We start from the raw sequence: 27159 nt of genomic DNA on the forward strand, positions 1-27159 counted from the left end.
TCCCACTCCATTAAACTATGGTGGTGCTGGGAAAAAATCAGCAAAATTCCAAAAAAAAAATCAAAACACGGGGTAAGTTTAGAAAGAAGAAATGAAACTGGACAAAACTCTCCAGGACTGCAAAACACTTTCTTCTGATAATTCTGAATGAAACTAATACCTGAATATCAGTAACAAGAAAGTAAAAAGGCACAAAAACATGCTTCAAAAAATCGATCTCGTGCAGGTATAAGAGCAATAAATAAAACAATTTATTATTACCTTCTCAGAGTCCAGTAATAATAAATAAACAGCATACTTTATTATGTACATTTAAAGAAAGTCTGAAAAAAAGGTATACATAGACAAGCAATCCATCATTTCATTTACTCGTAAACCACTTGATTTTAGAAGTCAATGAATATTATAAAAATAATATTTACCCAATTTATGAAATATGCCTGGATAAATTTAACAACTTCAAGAGTAACCAACAAGCTGATTGGAATAAGATTATTGAAGAGAATGATAAAAGTCAAGAAATTCAATCCAAAGTTGCTTGCTCCACCATCTGCCAAAAACCAGAGCAAATCAAATGAATATTTGTACTTGGAAGTACATATAGACAGTGTATTCAGAATATTTCATTAACTGCTGATTTTTAAAATGTTCTGAGTTTAAGAAGAAACTTTGGAATTAATTATAGTATGACTATAAATATGACCTTCCTCAGAGTTACGGATCTCTATTATAACAGTGGAGTTCAAATTTACTCTAATTTCTGAAAAGCAAACTTACCAGTCATTCCCTCTTTTGCTATATTTTAAGGTCATAATCTGGTAATATCTATATACACAATAAAATGCTGAACTCAAAATTTTACAGTTTTATATTATGAAAGGGGGATATACGTAGTGGAATGAATTTTTTCTCTATTCACTCTCACATCATTGTATACTCTCCCTCAACCCAGCAAATACTATGAGAAAGGTAAATTTACACTCCATGAAAGGAACAGATGAAATCAGAGAGTTTAATGGAAGTTCTAAAACAACTGGAAATGTGAATATTAACATTTATATCAAGCAGTTTTATACTACTTTTTCCTTTTAGATAACTCTAACAGTAGCACCTCAGAGAGAATGTGAATGGGAAAGTCTGGTCTCCAGTACAGCAAAACAGTAAAAGATGGAGCCTGCCTGTCTGTATTCAAAAATATCTCACAGAAAAACAGCATCAGATAGGTTTCCACTGCCTATGCAATGTGGATCTGGTTGTTACTCTAAGATTCAGGAGAGAAGCTTTTGGATATGTTAATTAATATAAATTCCAGCATCAAATGAAATACATAAAAAACCAGAGAGCTAACATTCACCATGACATTGATATTCTCAGTAATGACCACTGAGATTAAAGAAGATTAAAGAAGAATATTTACCTATTTCTACCAGTAAATAAAATAATATTCGGATACTTGTAAAACTACCTTAATTAAAAAACGGAAAAAAGGTTCCCAGTAAATAACAGTTCGTCCTAAAGGCAGATGCAAAAACTTTGAGTGCCTTCAAATCAGAATGCCAAGATTTTTCTTCTTAAACTGGCCAAACACCTACAATCCCTACTTGGACGACTATATCCAGACACTTTGTACTCAAGACTTGTTTCAGAAGCAGAAAGTCTAGTTCTGGTTCTACTGCCTAAGTAAAGAAGGCTTTAGGCCCACAATAAGAAATTCTGGAAACATAAATAACTGACCACAAAATATATTCATGAAAACTTCATTTAAATCTAGTTTCCTCACAGAGGGTCAAACTATGTCAATAGGTTGCATGCTGCCATGAAGACCTAAATAACATCACACTGTCTTGCATCTGTCTTAAGCACAGCTGTCCAGTATAATATGTTAGATGAGAACTTTTTGCCTCTTTTATTTGTCTTTACAAAAAGTCCGTTAAGATCTGAGGTTTGCGGTCAATAATTAGCTATATCTCTGCATAGTAAAAATCATAAAGCTACAGCATCACTTCTCGGGAGAAGTGAGTTTAAAAACTCAGAAAAGTCACTGCAGCTTTAAATGTAATCTATTGCTAATAGCTCAAAGTGGCTTTAGTCTGATGTTTAGGAAGCTGGCTGTTCATGCCAGTGGAATGCTGATACAGACTTTGCTGAGCTACAGAGATGTAGTGAAAGATGTAGAGGCAAATAACAAATCTCACCCATCCTGAATTCAGCAAGACCTTAGGTGGCACAACAAGGTAAATTTTATACTTGTGGATATACCTAGCCTAATGACTTCAGTCAACAACCAAAACAGAGAGTGACAAAAAACCCCACTGTGCAAAGGATGGTAATCATTCTCCTTTCCAAATACAAATGGCAATCGAATACTAAAATATTATTTTACATCTTACAGTTTAGATCAAGATACCAGTCTCTTCCAGTATGCCTTCGATTCCATATAGCTGAACCAATAGAGCAGATCAAAGACATGGCAATAAGGATGCAGAACAGAATCAAAATCTGAATATTCGTAATTCGTTCAACATTAGACATTTTAAGAGGTGGACTTGTTGAATTCTGCAAAAGACAAAAACCAATACTGGTTATTAAATATTACATGCAGTGAAATGGTTCTTGTTTTTCAAATTACATGTTACTGCATCATTTTCTATATATTCTCCCAAATACATCATCATAAAAATGCCCTGCTTTAAAAAATAGCAGCTTATAAATCTATGAATTAAAGCTTTAGATTTGTGTCAGAAGCAGTTTAAACAATCACACAGAACACTCATAACAGTAACAGCCATCGGTAAGCATTAAAAATGAATGTGCATATACCATATCAGTGCTGTAGAAGACAACTGCTAATACGAACACAGTTTCTCGATGAACTATTTTGCAAATAGGGAAAGTAAAAAATAAGACATCCATGACCGATCTGAAATAATTCTTTTTTCTCAAAAAATGCATCTCAATTTCGGTATTTCAAAACACACTAGGCAAAGTAATTTCAGTCTCCTCCCTCCTCATCTTGTTTTCTGTCAAGAATGCTTACCTTTGTTCTTGAAAGAAAGCTCCACAAGAAAAGCTCCAAAGTTTTAGGAGCAGTCAAAAATAAAAAAAAAGAGGATCAGGAAAACTATGATGATCCGACTTGGTAATAAAACAGTTTCCAAAACAGAAGTTACAAAATAGAATCAATTAATATGCTCACTAATGGAAAAGCTACTTTGTGACTAAGTGACCAAAAATAACAAGAACTTGCTTCCTTTTTATTGGTTTTAGTTCATATGAAAGATGCTCTGTTACTGACATTGTACTACTATACCGAATCAAGCCATGTTTTCTGAAGGGATTTTCTGTACTGTAGAAGGGTAAATTAAGGTAGTAAAACAGTTTAGAGAAAATTGAAGTGACAAACCTGCATAAGTTTTGTGTCATGTCCAGTATAGACAACTATCCCATGAACCCACTGAGTATTTCTCAACTGAGCTCCTCGTAGAAGAATCTGATCAGATCCCAGTGGAACAGTACTAGAAGGAAGGAGTTCGTAATTCTAACATTAAAACAATCAAACTTAAAACAAGTTTCCAAAAATATTACTACCACTTAATCTTTATTATGGATTACTAATTTTAATATGGTACTACTAAGCAAGCATACTGAAACTAAAAATGTCTAATTTTACTGTGATTTATGACTACAAACCTTTTTTCTAAATTTTCTCCTAAAAAAATTGACATTCAAAAGTGATTTTCAAATGAAGTAATTTTGTGAATTCTTAGCTTAATCCACTCTTCCAGTGAAATAAATATCCCTTATTAACACAATTATTTAACATTCACATTAATATTTCATGCACTTTCTTTTAACTGCAAAACCAGGTAAATTTTTTTCTGTTATTCTTTTGGAACTGCATGGAGTAAGGAAGCAACAAACCTTCAGAAGACATTGGAAACATTTAACTGTCTTAAATTCAGACAGCTGACCTCATAATGTAGCTCAAGTTTTTTCTTAAAATATAAAAATATTCGATCATTATTACTCTATTTTGGCGCTTTTCTTTCTATAAATACCAGCTACCAGTTCAGACTTGTCAAAAGTGCTCTAATGTTTGGCATTTTTATTTAAAACTACTGTCTCTAAACCAACACATTATGAAGTTCACAAATAAACTGATTAATGACAGCAACTATATCTCTGATATATAAGATAAAAAGTGTCTGAGAAAGCCATGATATTTTGTAACATTTTGGGAAGCATAGAGAGTACAGTCAGTCTCAGTGAGCGAGTTTCAGACAATAATTTCTTCTGGATCATCATGTCCCCTTCCCTCCTCTTACACAACCTTTTAAGATTCAAAGACTGCAAATAAAGAGGAAACAACACATTATTCCTCTCCTAAAACTAACAGTGACAAACAAGGTTTTTGGAATCAGTTCTTGGAGAAACTAGGAAAAAATTATTCTGGAAAAATATCTGAGTGCTTTTCTATAAAAACCAAACAACTAACAACCACCACCCCACTACAGCTTAGTCCACTTACTTTCTAGGAAACTAGCAGAGAACATACTGACTGTTTAAGGAATTGTTCTCCCCAGCAACAAAGTATATCTCAGCAACTGAAATGCTGAATGATACTGCCAAGGAAAACAATTTCTAGGTGCAGGCTCTGCATTAAAAGAATGTATTGGAAAAGAAAACTAAAATTTAAAACATATTTACCTATATTAAACATATTTACCAATATTTACTTACTTTCTAAATCTGAACTTCACTGCTCTTGTATTTGAGATGTGTTCATATCATGGCAAAATTAGGAGACTGAATGTCCTTTCAAGTATGAAAGGAACCTCTGGGGTTTGAATTACTCAAGAATCATTAAGAGAGACCCCTGTTGCCAACAAAGATTACTTCTGCACTTGTATTTATCTGGATTCCTTCATCAGAACCATTCTAAGGTTTTAGGATCATTCATCAACACGAGACAGACATTTCAGTTAAGGAATAAGGATTACCTATAATCCCAAGAATAATGAGATATTTTTAGTCTATTAACACTAACACAAATGCCACAGAAGATGAAAGGACAATAACTCTCTACGGCTTTATGCAAGTCTCCCATAGATAAACTGGAAATAAAACTAAAAAGTTTTGAACTGTGGACCTCCTCTGGAATGCCAAAAGACTTTCTGTCCCTTCTCCTATAAATGAGAGTATAGCAGAAGTCAAAACCTTCAACTCTTAATTCTTGTACTCCTTCAAGAATCAGGTGAGTTCTAAGACTCTTTCTGCCACTTCTTGATCTTCCTCTGTTTTCCCTTTCTAAAAACTGTGAAGAAAATGTATTAAAGTCCCTTCTATTGCAGAATACACTGATTTTTTTTTTCCATCAGGACAGTGGCTCTCAGATGGATACCATTCTTCAACTTGGACAGGACTTTATCCTCAAGTCTTGCAGTCAGTGGGAGTTGTCTCCAACAGAACTTGTGCACAGATCAAGGAGATGAAAACAGACAGCAAAGCAACCAGGGGCATGGAAAGCTCAGATCTGCCAGGTATTATGCTACTAATCCTCAACACTGTCATCATACTCCACTCTCTAATGAGGTCTTGGTGTGATGACTTGACAGATCTCAAGTGTCTTATTTCCCAGTCTCAGCATTCTCAAAACTGATCCAACTCATCTGATTTCTCTTGTATTCTACAAAACTAATGACTCTCAGCAACATGTTTGGGTAATATTCAGTAAGCGATGCTCTCAGTGGGGAAATATCCTTTCAGAATACTTTCCTGACAGAGCTGTCAAGGGTATATAAAGAGATGGTAATTTCTAAGACACATTTGAAAGCTTACATACCAAAATGATTTTGTTGACAAGTATACTCTTATCCAAAATTTTAAGAATGTCTTCAGGAAAGAATTTACTTTAGGTCTGGATAACCAGCATCTGCCCTTGTTTTGCACAATGCCCTCACCGTTATACGAGCCACTGCCTAGTCATAATTTCAAATTAATCCAAGCTAAAGAACTTTTCTCCTTTCTCTAGCTAGTTGTCTTCATGGACTAAAACCGAGTTGACATCCTTCTGTATATTCATGAGCTTAATAAAGAGTTGCACACTTTGGAGTTAAGAGTTAGCTCACTCAAAAGCTGAGGATAGTTAGAGAAATTTTGCCTCTTTTAATCCACAGATTTAGCTAAAGGCAAAATAACTGTAGTGGTGTTCTACCTCCTGGAACACAGAGTATCCAAAAGAAAAAAACAAAACCTTTTTTTTCTTTTTAATTGCTCTCCAATGAAGGGAAGACAACTGAAAAGGTCAACTAGATGCAACATTTATGGCACTCCAATGACTTACATAAACTGAAAGAAGAGGGAGGTACATTTTCAGTATCCTCTATTTCTTTTGCAAACATGTTAAGATGGTAGTGGATAAAGTTTAAATCACAACCGCTGGATCTACATAATCTGGTAGGAAGGTCTTAAGGATCTGGATAAATAAATATCTATTAGATAAATTTGTGCTACCTCTAATATGGACAGAAAAAGAACTCATCCCTGATTTTTCAGGTTGAAGTAAGGTCAGGATCCAAAAAGAGTTACTTACCTGCAATTCTTTTTCACTGAAGGTAAATATTATATGAGAGCCACACTTTTGGAACTATCCTACTGCACAGGAAGTATAGTGAAAATATTTCAAAACAGAATTTCTCAAATGAAGAATTACTTGACCAGCAGATGGCATACTCCTACACATTCTTGAGCCATAATAGCCATCAGCACATTCAATATTTATTTTTTAAATCAATTTTTAAAAATGAAATTATTAGATTTAAGAGAAAAGTGTGTTTTTCCCTCTAGCCAGGGAGGAAGAATGAATGTGTGGATCTGTTATAACTATTACCTTCAGAGAAGAATTACAGGTAAATGTTTTTCTCTTCTTAATGACAAGTACAGTGGAATTATAATAGATCCACACTCTTGCGACTGAAAACTCCTGGAATGGATCTGTAAGAAATCAGTAAATAAAAAATGGAATATTAAAGGGGATAAAAAGAGGTATTTAATAATTAGTTAGTACTACATGTATTAGTCTAAAAATCACAAACATGAATAATACCGGGTATGGAGGAATAAATTCCTACCAAATAAATAAGAAATACTGTAAATATTTGGGAACAAACAACTCAATAATTCTGAATCTAGCAATGAATCTTCTGTAAACTCACAGAAGACTCCAAATATCAGTAGTTGGGAAGCACTTGAGTATTTTAAGAATTTTTGAAGCAGTTTTACAAGCATGTGTGTTGTAAATGCATGTGGTCTATTTTGAAAGGAACATACTTTCAGTAACCTAAGGCATTAAACATCTTTCAGCTATCAAATTAGAAGAATTTGAGGTATACAGTGATGGACTCCGTTCCACTCTGGACTTAAACAGAAGAAAACAACAATAAAAAAACTAGACTAGAAACTATTTCTATTCAGCTTCTATAACAGATGAGATGCTTAAGAAGTGAGTTACTACATATATATTTCAGAACTATCAGATCAGCACTCTCTTCTATTATTAATAGCTATTGCTTTCTGTAGGACAACTAGTGCAACAACTCCAGTTGTAGACATTAGAAGTAAGGTTTTATCCTCTTAGTTTTTTAAAAGAATAAAGTCTAGTAAGGAATAAATGAAAAAAAGATTTATTATTCATATTTTAACTTCAGTAGTTTAACAATATATAGCTATCTACTGATAGACTGAATCTCCTGAAATCTTATTCCTTGTATTTACATACCCATGCCCATCCAGTCTGATGTTTCCAACAAAGTCATAGAGATGTCGGTTTGGGCTCTCACATTCAATTCTGCCTGAAAGTTGCATTAAGCTTTCTGTGTCCTTTATCTCTGATGTTAGTGACAAACCCTGTAAACAAAATTCATTTGTCATGACATTAGAAATCAGTAATTATAAATCTAATAGTGCAAGACCAGAAAACAAGTATCCCTGTGGGAGCAAAATGGGCCAGCTACACTTTGTTGTAACACTGCTGGATGCTACAGTGAAAAAGTCACCTTAGTATCTCAAAATACCATGATCAAGACAGGGTCATAATACATCTCATAGCTCAGCAAGACTGTCCCTGTGTAGAGACAGTGCAGCCACTCAAAAACTGCTATTCCCTACCTGCCCCTAATGGACAATACTGGCACTATCAGAAGCTTTCTGCAGGGCTTCTGCCACATCTATTCTCTAGAAACAAAACCAATACTCAAACTACTTACATTTCTACCTATATTACCTAAAACAAAGCAGAAAGAACGACTTAGGAGTAATCATTCATTCTTCTATTCTTATGATGCCAGTAATCCATAGCTTTTTATTCAAACCACTAAAATTTCACAGTCGTCTAAAATGGGCATTAATGTAATAAAATGTTCTTATAGCAATAATAGACAAAAATAATATTAGCAATATTCTTAAAAGTGAAATTCCTACCTGTCGAATTTTTAAGTTTGTCTCACCATCTAAGTTAGATGTTTCGATGTAGCACATGGCCTGGGGTTCACTATTAAGAAAAAAAATTCCTGAATTTAAATTATAATGTTGAAATCCATAAACTTCCTGTAATCTTGTAATACCTATTTATGCAAACAGATTTATCTGATCAAATCTTCAGAACTAGAATAATTTACAGCCAAATCTGTAAAAACAAACAGTACCTTACATTTTCAGAAAAGTTTGCCAAAACTTATTTTCTTAGAGGAAACATTGATAAAAGTGCTGTGCACAGCAAAAGTGTTCTATCTTTATACAAAGGATTAAGATCCGGGCACAAGTGTCGTGCATTCATAATGCCTACTACACTAGGCAACAGTAGTTCAGACACAGAAATTTTCTTGCAAAAGGTTCTCTTACAAAAAAAGTCTACACTGTGAATAGCATAATACAGTTTTTGAATTATATCCTCTTCATGCAATTTCAAAAGCTTTTTTATAAACTAAAAGTTTTACTTTTTACTACATTACTATTTGAATACTTCATCTATTTGACACATACTGAGAAATTGCTTATTCCCTGGATTTAACTTTTCCAATATAATGGTTTTGATGTGTAACAGAACAGTGATTTTAGATTTTGTAAAATACTTCCAGATTTTTAAATCATATTACAATCACGACAGAATTGTTAACTAGGGAAGTAGAGATGCAGAAGGAGAAAATTACTTTTCTGCAAGTAGATAATAATCAAGAACAGGCCTAACAGGTCAGGATTTCTGAGTTACTCCAGTCAGCTCTCATTTTCTGGGCATGAGAACAGAACACCTACTACTTAAATCTATGACAGAAAGAAGTTTTGATTCTGAAAAGGACCAAATAAGCAATAAAACTTAAAGGAATAAAGGTTGACTCTCTATACCATTTTAAAGCTTCTAATGTTTTCTTCTTTCTAACACGAAATTCAAGTATCAAATGTTTTTTAAAATTTTCTTTATTAATGCAACAGTGGCTACTGATAAATAAACTAATTTTAGATTGTTTGCAGGATCATGTTAAGTAGGTTATTCAAACATAATTTTGTAAAGTACAAGCATTAAAATGTGACAAATCATTATCATAAGATGCTTTCAGGCTGTGTTTTCTTCTTGGCAAACTTATCTAAAAATATAAATAACTTTTATTTAGATTGTTTGGATGGAATCACCCGTATAAGACATTATCACAATTCTAGCATTTTTATAAGTTAACAATAAAAAACAAACAATATGTTCTTGAAGCACTTTTAAAACAGAATAAGGCAGCAAAGACATTTCAAGTGAGACACATGCTTAATTGTAGTAACTGTAGCAGATTGCTCCACAGTAAGTTACAGTTAGATCAAGGCAGGCCCATTGATTGGTTAGGGAAAAACAAAGTGTGATAACAGTGCAGACAATAGCATAAAGCTGCTGTGTCCAAGAAACATGCAGTTTGTCACAACACACAACAACAACGCTGCTTTTGTCATCGCATGCAGCAGAGATTGTGCAATATCCAAGTTTGTGCAGAGGGTCCTCTACCAGTCCTACCAACATTAAACTATATTCTTTGCTGAAAATAGGGAGTTGGTAGAAACATATATATTTCTCTTAATTTGCTCTAAGGAATTGAACATATATTTATCCTGGTGTTTAACTGTGTTTATTCAATGGAAACTTGTCCGCTAAAATTTCATGGGAATAGTGTAAAAACAAAGAGGACTGAAAAAAATTCTCATTTCTTGGAGCGTTAGCATGTGTTTATGCTTTAATGATCTGTACTTTCAACTGAACCCTTCCTAATTTTATAAATGTGTAGGTTTTGTTGAAGAAAGGTGAACAGCATAGCAGATTATCAACATGGCAGTGTTGTTCATATTTGGTATATGAGGACCCACATACACATATCCTGTGCAACTAGTTTATTCTAACCTTGAAGACAGACTGATGAGATCAGCTGGGAGATGTTCCCCATTGGTCACTTTCACTACTTCCCCTACTGCCACCTACACATCCCAGTTTGAAATGATTAGAACAGAAAAATAAGTGACAAGGGAAAAAAATCCCAACAAACAAAACAAAACGAAACAAAAGAACAAAGACAAAAAGACAGAGTTTAAAATTATTATTGAAAAAATACATGTTAATTAAAATGTCGGATGACCATTTTTTCAAAATCTATTTTAATCAGGTCAGAAAGAAAAGAGGTAGAACACTTTCATTTTTACTCAAGTGGATTGTTTTACTGTAAGGCACCAGTTTTAAGATGCAGAACACAATGGCATTGTACAGTAAAAATAAAAAACTGTTATGCTTATTTCTCAACTGATGAAGTCTCTAGCCACTCCATACATCAATAAAAAACCAGAAGTCACAACAAAAGATTTTCCATCAACTTTTTGGAAGAGCCAAGTGACAACTACCTGTTCTATGCAAACATGCTGATAATTATTGTGTATTTTGTTTCAGCTTTGTAAATCTCTGAACATTGAACTAGCAAGAACCATACAGAATTAAATCTCAGTGGTTTGTGTCCTTCCACAGTAAGAATCATAGTTTTCTAAAATAATTAAGATCCTCTTGTTCTCCAAAAACTAGTATTGCTGGTAAAAAGAACGAAATATTAGTTTGAATTAAAACTAGGCCCACAGACTGGCATTGTTTCTGAAACGTAAGATGTAACTGGGCATCAGTAAACACCTGAAAAGCAAATCAATGAGACTGTCTTCCTGGAGAATACATGGCCACATGGGGATGAGAGATGGAGGAGAGTACATGCTGGTATGTAGGCAGAATTAGAGGTGTAGTAGTACAGGGTTCTCTCCTGCAAGGAAGGTTGCAACAGAATCCTAGTAATATAACTAATGAGGACGTTTTAGTTGGAAGAAATGCCTGAACTGGGCACAGAAAAGCAATCATGATTCAAAGAGCCCCCACTGTAAACTGGATCCTAGAAGAAAACCTGACAGGAAAATTCAAGGTGAGTAATGGCAATAGGTGGACACATAATGCATTCTGATAAAGGCATTAAAGTGAGGTTAAACAAACGGTAACAGTCCTTAACAAGTCAAATAGCAGCTAACTATTATTTCAATTTATCAACATGTGATATTCCTTCAGGGGGAGCAAGGCTTGTAAAGTAGGCTTTTCAGGCATTTGGTATTTTTCTGTGTGTAAACCACAACTGGAGAACACTGTGATGCAAGCATCCTCCAAATCCAAAAGGGCAAAATTGTGAAGACACCTAGGCATAGACTCAAATTTAGGAGATTACTCAGGAAGATTATGAAGAAGCTGCTCAGAGAGGATGTAATCTGTTCCACCTGCAAAACACCAGGGTTAGCATGACAGAAGCTATTATCAGGCCAACAGAACAAGTGTTCTTGCTGCATGGTTGTATTGCCTATGAAGATCTTAGTGGAGAAGCACCAATAAAATTTATAAATGCTTCTCAAAGCACAGAAGTAAAAAGGTTTATAGAGGACACTCAATAACAACCCAGATAAGTTATGGCAAACATTAACACTGAAGACAGACTGTGGGAAAAATTTACAGTATTATCTGGCAACTAGCTTACATTTGATAATAATTTAATAGAAGTGCTTTAGAAAGAGCTACACTTAATTTTGAGATATAATGGAAGACAGAATAAACAATGTACTAGTCTATACTACAGTCTGTCAAGAGACACACATAAGATCCTAACTTTATTAATTGTAGGTACGAGTGGATTCATTAACTTCAGTGGGATCAGAGAGGGTTTATACTTAAATCATAGTCATATATATGTAATGTTTCTGCTTGTGCCAGAAAACAAATTAAAATACAGCTGATCACATTTAAATATTATTCATTAAAAAGTACTGTTAGAATATGTTGTCTGTTGACCTGATCAAATAGATGTTGAAAAATGTGCATCTTCCACATAAGATGTGGATTTCTTAAATAAAACTGTCCAAGGAAATGATGATAAACAACCTCTGATTGCCCATGTAAAAGAGTCACAGCATAACATGCTATAAATTAAGTCTTGCTTTCAGTGGTGAAATCATCCTAATAAATATATTAGGTAATAAAGTGAATGTTCAGCTTATAAAGACAGTGCTAATTTGATGGTTCACATCTCATATTCACTTTTTTTTTCCCAATTCAACTATCAAATTGGTGACTATATCTGTTAAAAAACATTTTTGTTCCCTGTAGTACATCTATTTTGATTTACTTGTGGGACGCAATTTGTTGGGTACATACCAAAAAGCCAACCTGGTTAAGTATGGCAGTTGAAGTCCAATTTTTAGACAGAAAACCAGCCTTTTTTATATTATATCCAACAACAAAATAACAAATAACTAAATTTTTGTTAGCGGTAAAATGAATGCCAGTGTAATTTCAAAACTGCAATTGTCACAGTTTAAAGAAACGTTGCCTTAAATGATACATGACTGAATGAACAAAAGACTATATTTCAAAACAGCATCATTTTTGTTTATTCTTTATTTCCTTGGAGCAATCACAAATAAATAAATAAATAAATGCAGGGTAGAGAAACCAGCCTCTACACTATAAGCATCAGTGGGCATCTCTACCTTGATGAGAGCAGTACAGTGTCAGCAGGTACATACTCTTTGCCTTTTATTATAACTATATCTCCAACATCTACCTGAAAGAAAACTGGGAATTGGTTAATGGTCCCAAACAAAATATATTATCCCCTTGTTTTAAGCACAGTAAATATTTACCTGCTGAATTTGCTAAAAAGACTGTTAGAAACTCACACAGAGAACACAGATTGTACAGTTGGAGTTGTACTCAAAAGTCATTGGAACTCTTTGGAAATCTAATCTTTAACAGGCCTAACCCTGACCTTCTGCGTGCAGTTCTTTACTTTTGCTAGTTTTGTAAAACACTTTATTGGAAGATTGAAGTTGAGTCAAAGAAGAAATTAATCTCACTTAAGATCACCATTTTGTCACATCACACTATATACCTTATCCTTGCTTCTTCAAAGGTATAAGCCAGCTTCATCTGAATCTTGCTTCCAATTTACTGTGGGTCAAATTTTCTTCAAGTTTTTAGGTATGGAAATCAATAAGACTAAGTGACTAGATAGGCAGTATAACATTCAGTCCTTGGAAGTTACCTTTAAGAGTCCCTTCCTAACTATTGCATAATAGTTTTTAAAGTTCTCATGACATAAGCCAAGGAAGTTTAACAAATACACAAAGTAACTAGTTTCCAGAAAGAGGTTTCTGCCTTGGCAAACCAAATAATACCAAGGAAGTGCATAATTTTGCCACCAGACTCTTGAAGTTATTTTCACTGAACTTAAAGCCCACCAGTTAGTTCTGCCTGACTCATGCCATCAAAACTGACCTGACTTCAAAGTATGTTTTGAGAGACAAATTACAGAACCACAAAATATTCTGAGTTGGAAGGGACCTACAAGGATCATCAAGTCCAACTCTTAAGTGAATGACCTATATAGGGATCGACCACCCACAACCTTGGCATTAATAGCAAATCTTAACAAACAAAAAATAAAATACAAAAGATTATATATATTATATTTCCCATAACATCAGTTAATTTTTATAATTTAAAATTATTTGGAGAAATAAAGCAAATATTAAGTATGCATTATGCTCTAAAAGCCACCAATAAAGACACACACCTTTTCCCAGTGGACAATCTCCCACGCGCCATTTCGTAGTACTAAAAAAAAAGGAAAAAAAGAATTTTCCAGTAGTACAATCTAACTGCATACAGGTATGTGCTAGATTCCTCATAAAAAGCCATACAGACATCTCATACAGACAATATTTTGGAGCATGCCTTGTTTCTATGAATTTGGGTCAAGCATTTCAATTATACAGCACATATTCTTTATAACAGTTTTTGTACCATAGAATCTTACTACAAAGTCAATCAGAACATTTTAGAGGGTCTGAGAATCAAATAAATCTGATATAGATTTTATGATAATGTGGTATTTTCCAAAATAGATTAGTAACTGGAATAAAAAGTTCCAAATTTAAAAAGTTACAAAATTAGTGGGGAGGCAAGGGGGATAAATTCAAGATTTTTTTTTCCTCAATTAAAATATTGATGAGATCCATAGAAAAAAGATTCATAGAAAAAAAATTGTAAAAAGGTGCCAAGAGGCTTATTATTTTTCATCTATTTTACTGTTATTGGCATATCAGAGAAACTTCAGGATCACCATCGTCATCTCCTCAATAAACATACTAGAAATCCCCCAAACCAACTCATGCTATTTAGCTTAAGATTTAGTATAATTTCCCCCTGATAGTTGAAATTAATATTGCATCCACATTCCATTCGTCTAGTTTTAAGTATTACTATTATGATACAAAACCCATGCCTTGTTTGCCCGTTAATTGTTAAAACTGTGTTTTCAGGGAATAATAAAGGTAACTCTCCTTTTTTAGCACCAGTTACAAGCTATTGAAGACTGATATGCATGAAGAAAATGAAAACATTGCTATGTGTCATTACTCAGATAGCTTTAAGAGATTGTTCTCTTTCACTGTGTCTTCCAGCTTTCAAACTGTGAGGAAGCTTATCTTAAGTACCTGATCAGGATCAAGCTCTTACACAAGCATGTGTAGACTTAAAAAAAGTGGATCAAAATCTGGAAATACATACAGCCTTTACATTTAAGTCTTCCTGGAGGTTCTGTCGAGATTGACCCCTCTTCTTATATATCTCAATAATTCTTTAGGAAGAGATAAATTCTCTTTTCCTTCCTTCCCCCACATTTTTTAGTGCTGATATGGTCAGGACAATTGTAAATGGAACAATCTCCTCTTCTGACAGTAAGCAAGATATTTTAATGACTGTCTCACCAATCAGCTGATCATTATACAAAATCAATTTTGACAAACCATTTCCCTTCAGTGGGAAAACTACAGATTCCTCGTGATTGTAACAGTGGTTGTAACATTGTCTTAAGGAACCCAATTGTAATTGTGCCACCAATTACTTACTTCCATTCCCTTGTGTCAGCAATACTGTTCGTGGGGCCACGCAAATTAATTTTCTTCGCGCAAGCAGATGAGAATTAGAAGTATACTTTGCAGCAATCCAGACAACTAAATTTCACAAATAGCTACAACAGACCTACTGCCAGTGGAGTTCTGCAGGTCTGAAATGTAAATAAGTCACTAGACATGGCCAGGGGCTTCTTAAGAAGGGGATTCTGGCTGCTTTGGGAAGGTCCTGTCCTGCTGTCCCCCCATGCAAAGGTGTGTGCCCTCACTGCTCTATGCATGCTGTCTCCAGTGTTCGTTGGATCCTTTGATGAGCCAGTTAACTCACTACATGGAAGGACACTATAATTCTTATTTTCTGGATTTGTTTTCTGCTGGTTTAACTGGTTAAAATCAGCTCTCAAATGGATGAGTCATGAAAATATGCTGAGCCACCTGTAATCTCAAGAGTACTCCAACCCTAGCTTGATCTGATAAGCTTTTAAGCACAATTAATATACACTGATATTCACTTAAATCCATTTTCTTATGAGAACAAAAAGAGAAGAAGTATTGCTATACATCTTTTATATAATGGTTAGAGAACTTGTGCCATAAAGTCTTCTGCAGCCTCACTTTCTCCCACTTCTCACCTGTCTCTAACCAACTTTCCAAAGCATGTTCCATCTGCCCTGCAGAAGGCTACTTCACCACACTGCAGAAATGCAGATTTCATCACATCAGAAGGTCTGATGATGTCCTACTGTATTGTATATGTACACAGCTTGAGGTAATAAAAATCATCCATAATGCAGCCTAATAAATCAAAATCCTCTGCAAAAGGTTTTTTATACTAATGGAAATTTATAAAGCTAGTTACTTAAGGTTGATTGAGATACAGATAGTCATTAAGGAACAGAAAGATGAAGGAAAACCCATATACAGAATCTGTACATGCACATGCTGTTTCATTAACAATTTCATGTTTAAAAGACAACCAAAGGTGGAGCTGCATATACAATGTACTATGCACATTGCTGCTTTTCAGAGTTACAGAACTGCTGAATACATGAAAACAAAGTAAGAGAATACCATACTGATTAACTTATTTATTGCTTTGACAATAGACTATATTTGACAATACATTTAAATATTTCTTTGACAGTACACTAGGATCAATGCTGTACTTATGTGAATCCTGCATTAGCTTAAGAAACATGTTTCTCAGTGCAAGCAATATTTTATGTATCCTCATTACACTTTTAACTTCCCAAATGCTGTTTTGCATACATGGAACATTCAGGAATTTTAGGAACATTACCAAAGACCCTAATGAGAGGTAACCAAGAAGAGTCAGGAAAGAGAGGAAAACAAGTCTTTTATTAAAATTTTGTACGCTCTGAACAAAAAGAAAAATTGAAAAGGCACTTCAAGATTCACTGCCAACAAAACTGTTGGTTGTAATCTCATAAGCTATGAATGACTAATGAAAGGATTTTGGATGTCTACATTAAGTTTTCCTTAATTTTTTATGTATAGCTAAGAGGTTATCTGTTTCTCCAGGCCTGTCCTCTGGAGGTTTCTATTCCCAGTGCTTTCAGTCAATAGTTTTGTCTCTCTATCGCAATCTCCTCATACTTTCTACTGACATACATGCTCAGTAGTTTCATAAGTTATCTTGCCCTCCCATTCCCCATAAATTTTACAGTAGAGTTATGTACAATTTAGGTAAGCTTTAAAATCTATGTTTCCAGTCTTTAGCACTGCTAAACACTTGTTTAACCAATGACTACATTCCTCCCTAAAAGAATTAAGTTTATTATTTATTTAAAAAGGATTGCATGTAAGATTCTTCTCTTTGTGATATTTTTTGTACTTTCTGCAGTCAAATTTACATGTCACTCATTTGTCCTCCTGTTTATAAAAACAGGACCATTTCTATCAAGAGAGGCCTACCTCAGAAGAACAAATAACATGAAAAGTTGAAGGCAGCAAAGCAGGAACCTAAACTTTGACTTTCTACTTGACAAGACTGTTTAGGACATACTAGCTAATATCTCCCTCACTTTCTGAGCTACAAGAATTTCTTGACTGAATACTAGTTTTCTTTACCAAAATCTATTTAAAATAATTACATTCCAAAGCTTTGGTTAGGGTACACTGGTGAAATATCTCATCATCTCTAATCAAACCATTATATTAATTTCATAAAAATCCCCAAACCTGAACCCCAAAAAACCTCCATTCATCTTTATCTATAGTTTTGAACCAGCATAGAAAGACAATTCTTTTTTTTTGACTCTTTCTTCCAATTGCACAGTTGTCCAAAATCAAATTATTCAAGATTAGCCAGCTGAAAAAAAATCACGCTACTTAGAAATGCAGACTTTTAGTTATAATGTAGGCCCAATAAATATACTGGTGATTATATCTTTTAACAGCTACAGTATCACCTGTGCTAAAAGAGTAAATGTCCAAGTTTCTTAGGAACCTCTCACCCTAACCCAGAACATATTTTATTTTGTGGGGCTAATGTCACTGTAAATTTTTATTTCAGCTGTTCACATTCCAAATTTTGAAGCAATCTGCATATGCAATTTGCCACTCAATTACCTGTCAGCAGTGCAAATTACATTACTACCATTTGCAAAAATTCAACACCCCCTTAAAAAGGTTAAAAATTTCCTACCTTGAGTTTCTTTCTTGTTCACCGCATTATCAGCTTTATGCCTTTTCTAAATCAAAAATGCACAGTGGTTAAAGACTTCTGTTGACAAAATAAAGCTTTCACACTTACAATAAAACCCCCATCTATTACCCCCTCCCACTCTTCTACTCAGTAAACCAACTAAAATTAAACAGGACTATTAATTACTTGCATAGTTATGATCAACAGGAAAGTCACACCCTGTTCCAGGCTAATTGTGTTGTACTAGAATGCCCTCTCATGTGGGCACTTGCTATCTAATCAAGTTCCTTATATAAGGAACTGGTGCATTTCAGTACCATAACTTTGCCCTTTCCTGGAACTGGGAGATGATTCTACCATAGCAAAGATCATGGAAGTGTCTCACACAACTCTGAAGTCAAGCAACGACTGTGTAAACATATGACTTCACTTCCGCAAACATGCCTGCTGACTTCAGCAATAAACAGACAAACAAAAAAAAATTGACAGCATACCCCCCAAAGAGGTCATGATATCCCTCAGTTTTAATATAGCTGTAAGAAATCTTTTGACAGTAACTTTTTGATGCAGCTATTAACAACCAGCATTTTCAAGCTATGACCAAACTCAAACACAAGAAGTTTAGGAGAGTACTAGTTCAAACACAGTATTTAAAACTAATGAACTCACTTTTTCCAGAGCAGGAATGTGTTTTGAAAAATTAATTTAAATATAATTAATTGGTGTAGGTAAGCTTTTTGAACAGAGGTACAGAATTAATGCCTTTGAAATACAAACAAAATTAGAAGCAATCTTGTAAATTGAAAGAAAAATAAGTCAATCTACTTGAGAAATTTATTGCTAATAAAATGTTGACATGACTCTAAACTATCACCTCTTAAAAGGCCACCTTATCACTTTGCAAAGTTGAAGTATTATTTTTTTACTAGATTTTCACAGATTATCAACAGATTCTCCTTTCAAAAACATGTCTGACTGAACAGATAAATTACCCTCGATCAGCGGGAAAGTATAACTTGACCAAAGCAGATGTCTCTTTGCCCATAGGGTAAATCTCCTCCAGTTTAAAAAGTAACAGTTTAATATCAGTTGCTTTCTGAGTCATGATGGGTGAAAATCACTGGAAACATGTGACAATCTAGCACTGCATGTCACAAATTTTGCTAGCACTTTTGAAGCATATATGGGAAACACATGCTGTTCATGAATAATGTCTTTTGCTAACATCTTTTTCTTCCTGGGATTTCACTCCAAAAAAAGAAACATTTGGTTCTTGAGCTAAAAGTCTTATTTGATAAGTATATTTACTGATATCAATATATAGGGTTCCTATCCAGAAGCTTTAATATTAGATGAAGATTACCATTCCCAGAGATCCTAGATATCTCACTGTGCAAAGAAACAGAGAGATAATGAAAAGTAAAGGTTAAGGGAAAATGTTGAATTTTTTCCTTTTTTTACTATGCAGCAAGTGGTCAGCTTTCCCGGGAAAAAACAGTAAAGCTGTATTGCTCTTAGGTATCTCTGTTTGGTAATGAGAACTTTATTGGTTTAGCTGATATATACAAAACCCACCGATTCTGATTGATCCCTGTCTTACCCCATCACCACGCCAAACCACACACTTCACATTGCAAAGAGCAGATGGTAGAAATAAATGACAAAAGAAAAGCGACTGGATGAGATAGTTTTAAAAAGGACACTTTGTACAGTAGCAGCAGCCTCAGTTTTATATTTGCCTAGACTCTGACAGATGGTGTAAGTCTGTAAGCAGTAACAGCAGAATGGTTAAAAATATCTGAAAGAACATGAATTGATTTTATGGTTTTTTTTTCAAACGGAGTTTTGTTTATGTAAAGAGAAAGGAACAAAGGTATTTAAGGAGAAGCTGACTATAGCAGAGCAAAAACTAGAAATGACAAATAGAAGAAAAATATTTAATGGAAACCTCATTGTCTCTTGCAGGACCACTCAACTCTATGACCCAGGAGCTTGACAGAACCCAGGTGCCTGTACCTTACCTACCATCAATTCACAGAGGTAGCTGAGGAAAAGACTGAGTGGACTGTATCAGCAAGAAAGGCAGCATGTGACCAGCCACCCTCCATTTCAAACCCTCTTTCCAGCTCAGCATTCTTCCTCTTGATCATGTTTCTGCCCATACATTGTAATTCCGCTCAAATGCAATAAATACAATGCTCTCAGGGAGCTTACTATTTGTGTGCAGGGAAAGACTATGCTACCTGCAACCCTTTCCAAAACTCAAGAGAACAGCTCAGAAACAGGAATGTTACTCCTCCGTGGACAGGGCACTTTGCCATATGTCTAATGCCTTGTCCTCCTCACAACATACCTGCAGAACCAAAAGCAGATAAAGAAATTCTTGGCATCTAGAGTGATTTGGCAAATCATCAAGACTAATTCCTTAGATACAAAAGACATCAACTATCTATCTATCTTAACCAAGTTAGATAGATAGGTTCCATCATATGCTTTTTGTGGAGAGAGGACAGGAAGGCACTCAGAAAATCCCAACACCTTTTGTATGAAGTGAAACAGTGATTGAAATTCCTTTCTCGCCCCTCAAAATAAAATAAGTAAGAATGAACACTTCCATGTTGACAATGTCCCAGCTCTTTTAAAGTTTTCATTCAACGCAAGAAGAAAGCAAAACAATCACAACAGATACTGACTGGAAAGAGCCTAGGAAGCCTGGTATAGGTGGAGGCACTTGCCTAACAAAAACCAGCATTTTATGTCTGTTCCAGGCCACCAGGAGTCAGCAGATCACACTTAGGACTAAGACATGAAAGACTAACAGTAAATTGCAGCAGACCAGAGAAATGGGAACTGAGCAGGCCTTTTCCTCTTGCTGTCTACAAAACCATGCAAAGTCACAACAGGAAAACTAAGGATTTTATGCATATGACTTTAGAAATAAAGAGATGCTTGGACCTGGATTTGACAGCTGGGGAAAATCCATTTTTAAAACTTCAAAAACTACACGAGTGACCTGTACTCATTCATCAAAATCTATTAAACCAAATAGATTACTATTTTTCTAAACACAATAAAGTGAAACATTGTAATTTTAGTAGCAAGCTAAAGGACACTTTTTAGAAAGGTCCAGGAATTACTTTGTTGGGAAATAAAAAGCCATCCAGTGTACTGACTTTAGGTGGTAAGGTTCTGGTAGCAGTGGGGCTACAGGGGTGGCTTCTGTGAGAGGCTGCCAGAAGCTTCCCCCATGTCTGACAGACCCAATGCCATCAGGATCCAGGACGGACTTGACACTGGCCAAGGCTGAGCCCATCAACAATGGCAGTAAAGCCTCTGAGATAACGTATTTAAGAATGAAAAAAAAGTTACTGTGCAGAAGAAGCTATGGTCAGAGAAGAGTGGAGTAAGAATATGGGAGAGAAACAACCAAAGTCAGTGCACAAGGAGGGGGAGGAGGTGCTCCAGATGCTGGAGCAGAGATCCCCCTGCAGCCTGTGGTGAAGACCATGGTGAAGCAGCTGTGTCCCTGCAGCCAATGGAGGTCCACAAGGGTGCAGAGATCCACCTGCAGCCCATGGAGAAGACCTGTGCCAGAGCAGGTGGATGCCGAAAGAAGGCTGTGACCCTGTAGGAAGTCCATGCTGGAGCAGGCTCCTGGCAGGACCTGCGGCCCCATCAAGAGAGGAGCCCACACAGGTCTCCGGGGGGACTTGTGTCCCCGTGGGGCACCCACGCTGAGCAGCCTCTTCCTGAAGGACTGTACTCTGTGGGAAGGGACCTACACTGGAGCAGTTTGTGAAGAACTGCAGCCTGCGGGAAGGACTCAGGCTGGGGAAGTTTGTGGAGGACTGTCTCCCCTGGGAGGTACCCCATGCTGGAGCAGGGGAAGGACTCCTCTCCCTGAGGAGGAAGTAGTGGCAGAAACAACATGTGATGGACTGTCTCCTTGAGCTGCTGGGGGGCAAGAAGGTAGAGAGTCAGGAATAAAATTAAGCCCAGGAGGGAGGGCGGTGTGGGCGGGGGGGGGGGGGGGGGGGGGGGGGTGAAAGGAAGAAGTTTTTAAGATTTGTTTTACTTCTCATTATCCTGCTCTGATTTTGATTAGTACTAATTTCAACTAGTTTCCTCACGTTGAGTCTGTTTTGCCCAGGACAGTCACTGGTGAGTGATCTTTCCCTGTCCTTATTTCAGCCCATGAGTCTTTTAATGTATTTTCTCACCCCTGTCCAGTTTCAGAGGGGAGTGATAGAGTGGCTTTGGTGGGTACCTGGTATCCAGCCAAGGTCAAAGCACCACAGGAGGACAAGTGAAGCTGCTTGAGACTGTGCAACATCCTGGATCCTCAACAGAATTCCAGATGGCTTATCTATTTTTGAAAGGCACCTTAACTGAAGATTTAAAAAAAGTATTCTGGAAAGATTTTTTAATCCTACCTTCTTCAATGACTAAAGCCAGAAGTTCTCAGAATTATTCTGTAAACGTTAGTCTAGTCTCTCCTTCACAGAATGAGTTAAAATCTGTCTCACAAGTATAAATAGTGGGAGTAAAGGACTTTGCTCATGGAGGAAGGAAAAAAAATAATTTTCTAACCAAATAAATATTTAACGGTTATTTGCTTTTAAAATAGATTCCACTTGAGATGAAGTCAGTAGCTTCCAATCTTCTTTTAGCAGAGTCCTTGTTTAATAGAAAACTGGCAGTATTCTGCACTTGACTGGGTTCTGTGGAGTCTTTGGTTCTAGTTCACACTTTAAAAATATGCTTGTACTTCATTAATAAAAACTATTTGACTAGAAACAATCTATATAATAAACACAACAGTCACTGTTTTGTCACGCTATTGTCACTTCTATATATAGTAAACATGCTTCTGAATTGTAACACCATATTTTTAAGATTTCATCTTCAGAAGTAAGTACCTTCAGAAGCTTTCAAAAGCATCCAGAAGGCAAGAACAGGTCAACACAGAATTATGCAGGAAAATTTCTCCAATATTATAAATGAAAAACATGAAAACTATTTAAAAATATTGCTATTAAATACTTACAATATCCTCTATTATCTCCTTCACTGCAGCTACAGCTAAAATAAATAAAAGAGGAACCAATGTTGTGTAGCGGCCTGTTGGTGATACATCTGGTATTTGCTATTAAAAACAAAAGAGAAAGAAAAAAATTTTTTGCACTGCTGGTTGAAAACACATTTTTAATACAAGAAGTAGCACTTCCTGAGCAAATAACGACAAAAGAATTCACTTTTAGACATGGTGCTGACTATTTCCAAGAGAAGTTTACCGTCTTCAATTCAAAAGCAGCTGATACAATAGAAGAACATTTGAATTTTAAATAGTACAGTGCTCAGTGGCGCTATTTCCAGAGGTTTTAGTGTTTGCAGATAATTTACCTTCCTTTTCTGTGTTTCAAATTAAATGAAAATAGTTATTTACAAAACACAACTAATTTTGTCAGTTTAGATTTTTGTCAGAGTGGATGCTAGTCCAGGGTATATTTTCTTCTTTACAGTTTTAATATCTTATGACATATTTTGTATCATAATAGATATTAACTGACAAATTTCAAGTAGCTGCTTTCTGCCAGTCTACTGCAAAAAACTCATTTTTGCTATGAAGGTATGGCTACAGATGATGCAAGTGACTGTATACTTTAAAATAAATGATGAGACAATACAGCTACTTATATGATATACATGGATGCTTATTTATAATTACTTTTATACTGACTAGAGTTCTTAATGGCAACATGGATAGTTGAATGGATTGCTGTCTTAACAGACTTATAATGAGTAATGCAGTGTGATGACAATGAGAACTCTGCAAGAAGAGTTCACTCACTAGTGGTGCCTCAATGCAGTTAGAAGACATACTCAATTTACCATAAAATGGCCTGAAAAACAGCCAATGTTATTTATGAATTATATAAATTTCTTTTTGCTACCACCACATTGTACTTCTGAAAGAAAACAGGATGTTATACATACATAGCATATGAATGTATGCTCCAGACCACATTTTTCAAGGAATTAAGTGGAAATAGGGCAGGAAGTTACTGTTGGGCAAGTGCCTATGTGTTGGCTACAAAGGAAAGGGATCTATCACTTCTTCAGCTATTCCTATCTCTTCATTCCTCCCTATATGTATGTCCAAACTCCCATTACAATTGCATGTTATTTTCCATGCAAAATATTAAAGTAAAAGGGTCACCAGCCTGTACTCTGATTCCACCACCCCGTGTCCCTTTCTCCCGACACCGCGGACTCACTGATAGCCTGACACAAGAAAGTGGGCTTGAAAGTCCTAACACTCCAGTTCCTAACACTCCCAACAGCTACCTGCCAGCCTCTCACCCAGTCATGCTAAGTCTCAAACAGCTTCTGAAACCTCATATTTTGTGTCATTAGCTTGAGGTGCACAGTGGCACCACAAGGAACCATGCTGGACCACTGGATTAACCTGAGATGCCAGATGGGGTTAGCAGATGTTTATTTAGAAGCCACAGGCTTACAGGCAGAAAACCTAATGAAAACCTGAACCTTCTTCCCCCCTAGAAAAGAGTGTAAGCTACTGGTGCAGATGTATCCTAAGAAACTGCCCCAAGCACTTAAAGCAGAAGCAACTTTCACTTACAGAAACATCTGAAATGAGGTAGTTTACATGTCATTTTTCAATAATATTTTTTTGATACATTGATCCCTAACACAATGACCTTCACAACCAACAAACCAACAGATTCTGAAAAATGCATTAGAAATTATGCAGAAAATGTGTTTTTATCAAACATGTCTGAAATGCAGAACTAGTCAATGGTAATTATGAGCGCACCTGACCACAGTTAAATTTTCATTCATTATCAACTAATGCATCCAAAGAATAGTACAGAAAAAACCACAATCCACTTTATCAACTTGAACTAGTACAAAATTAAAATATTCTGATAGATGTGCAAAATGTTAGGTACTTCTTCAAAAAAGTCCCAGTAAGCTGGATCAGGCATTGCACTTTACAAACACACTTAATGAAGCTACAGTGGTGGTACAGAAAAGACTGTGTACTTCCCTATTAACTAGTACACTGACCAGCTGGTATATGGGAAATAGCTGCTACAAGTACTGGACTCCACAAACGGGTTTCTTTGCCCAGCCTCAATTTCAATCCTTATCTCTAAGAATAAATGATCACTTTTTAAAACTCATAAAGTTCAGGTTTTTAGGCAGTACCCTCCATCAGAAGAAATGCCAACTATAGGTAGCGGTTTTCTGTGTGCCAGATATTTTTAAATAGAATTTTCCTGTTACAACAGTCTTTTTCACCTGATAGTATTTCGGCTACACTTAACCTGTTTTACAAAAAAATCTTTTTGTGCATTTTTTTATCTCCAAGGAGTAAATAAACCATAAACCCAAACATTTATTAAAGGCACATCTATACAATACAGCTATTCTGAGAGGCCAGCTAGCTCAGAAAGAATGGTACAGGAATCTCAGTATCTCTCTCAAACATTGTCTACGGTATAAATGCTCTCTTAGGAAGTTTAGAACATTAGAATCTTATGGTTGATCTTACCTGAAGTAATGCAATAAAAAGAAAAAATGCATTAGCAGCTCTTCTGAACTGGGAATAAAGGAACCTTGGTAGGAATGTGATTATGTTGTACTTTGCAGTGCTGAGAGAAAGAGACAAAAACACATGCTTTTATTACAGTACAAAAATTTCTTCAAATGTACTCTTTTCCTATCAGTTACACAAGCTTTCAAATGAAACAGAAGATTCTGTGATTCCTGTGCTAGTACACACATTTGTTTTGGCTAAAGTGAAACTAAATGACTTCCACAGTGACATCCTGCAGATGTCCATGAACCGGCTCACCCAGGGAAGCTCCTGCCACCCACAGAGACTGTCACGAGCTGCCCTGTTGAGGTAAGAAGGTCTCTCCTCATCTCAACCTGCTCCATGGGAAGCAGTCAAGCTCTGCTGCCCTTCAGTTACAGGCAAAAAGGAGAGGAAAAAAAATAAAGGTTTGTTAGGAGTCAAGCAATTACACTGCCCCACTGAGGGTGCTGGCAGGGCAGGCACCTACCTGCCTCGTCTGGACAAGGACCCTACCCTGAGGGTTATGGCTGGCAACTGCACAGTGGCTCCAGATCAGACAACATTGTTGGGGAAAGAGGTGCAACAAGCGTAACGAGGAGGGTGCAAAGTCGAGATTGAGAAGATGTGGAGTTTCTGTGCTGGGTATGAGTTTGCATGATTCAATGCAAAAAACCTAATAACAGGATCAACTAACTTGAAATGGTGCATTTAATAAATAAGTAAAGGTAAAAAACCAGTTAAAATACATAACTTGTACCCTTCACTGAATGGAAAGTTCACTTTTTTATTTTAAACTGACAAATACTGGATATTAAGTGTGGTTTAGCTAGCCTGGAAGAAGAGAATATAATTTATCCTAGGGTAACAATCTTTGCTAAGTCATCATCACAAAATGCTTGAGTTCCCAGGTCTTTGTCAGCCTTACATCTGTTTAAGAACAGATTGCCACAGTCTAAGGTCCTAAAACAACAAATGTGAAAGTAACATGCCAAAAACTTATGAGTAAAAAACTTGTAAGAATATTTTACCTCCTTTATAAGTCAGTAATATTTAGTTTACCTTTGCATAAAACAGTCAATTTAAAGAGGGAATGAATGTATCCTGCAAAACAGCTCAACGCAGTCAAGTAACAAAGCAAAAGACAGAAAAGACAAGTTGTATACAGCACCAAACAGCATTATAAAGTTTCTCAAGGTTGTGGAAAATCCCACCACATTATTCTCCATGTCTACAAAATTTCTGCACATTATCAAAGGTACCTTCAGAAAATACACCTACTTGGGACACAGATATTTTTCCCATTCATTTCTTTTGAATTTTAACAACAGAACCAAGGATGTTATCAGATCTGAACTTACATTACTTATGAGTATTTAGT

The 27159-nt window shown here is 35.7% G+C and overlaps 1 protein-coding gene across 4 annotated transcripts in view; it reads right to left on the reverse strand.

The window, feature by feature from the left end:
- Positions 1-27159, reverse strand: part of ATP8A1 (ATPase phospholipid transporting 8A1) — a 116258-nt gene that overhangs the window by 78140 nt on the left and 10959 nt on the right. For 2 of the 4 annotated variants that reach the window (XM_027642668.1, XM_027642667.1), the window contains exons 3-12: positions 25755-25854; positions 23223-23321; positions 18176-18221; positions 14169-14209; positions 13084-13157; positions 8479-8548; positions 7778-7905; positions 3404-3515; positions 2391-2556; positions 423-550 (exon numbers count right to left, since the gene is read on the reverse strand). In XM_027642668.1, the coding sequence (XP_027498469.1) occupies positions 423-550; positions 2391-2556; positions 3404-3515; positions 7778-7905; positions 8479-8548; positions 13084-13157; positions 14169-14209; positions 18176-18221; positions 23223-23321; positions 25755-25854 (964 nt within the window). Of the gene's footprint in view, positions 1-422; positions 551-2390; positions 2557-3403; positions 3516-7777; positions 7906-8478; positions 8549-10429; positions 10504-13083; positions 13158-14168; positions 14210-18175; positions 18222-23222; positions 23322-25754; positions 25855-27159 lie in introns of those variants that run through there. The other 2 variants (XM_027642666.1, XM_027642669.1) reach the window with 2 other exon arrangements.

This window comes from Corapipo altera, unplaced genomic scaffold (genome assembly GCF_003945725.1).
Source record: "Corapipo altera isolate COAL_440 unplaced genomic scaffold, ASM394572v1 22, whole genome shotgun sequence".
Lineage (NCBI taxonomy): Eukaryota > Metazoa > Chordata > Aves > Passeriformes > Pipridae > Corapipo > Corapipo altera.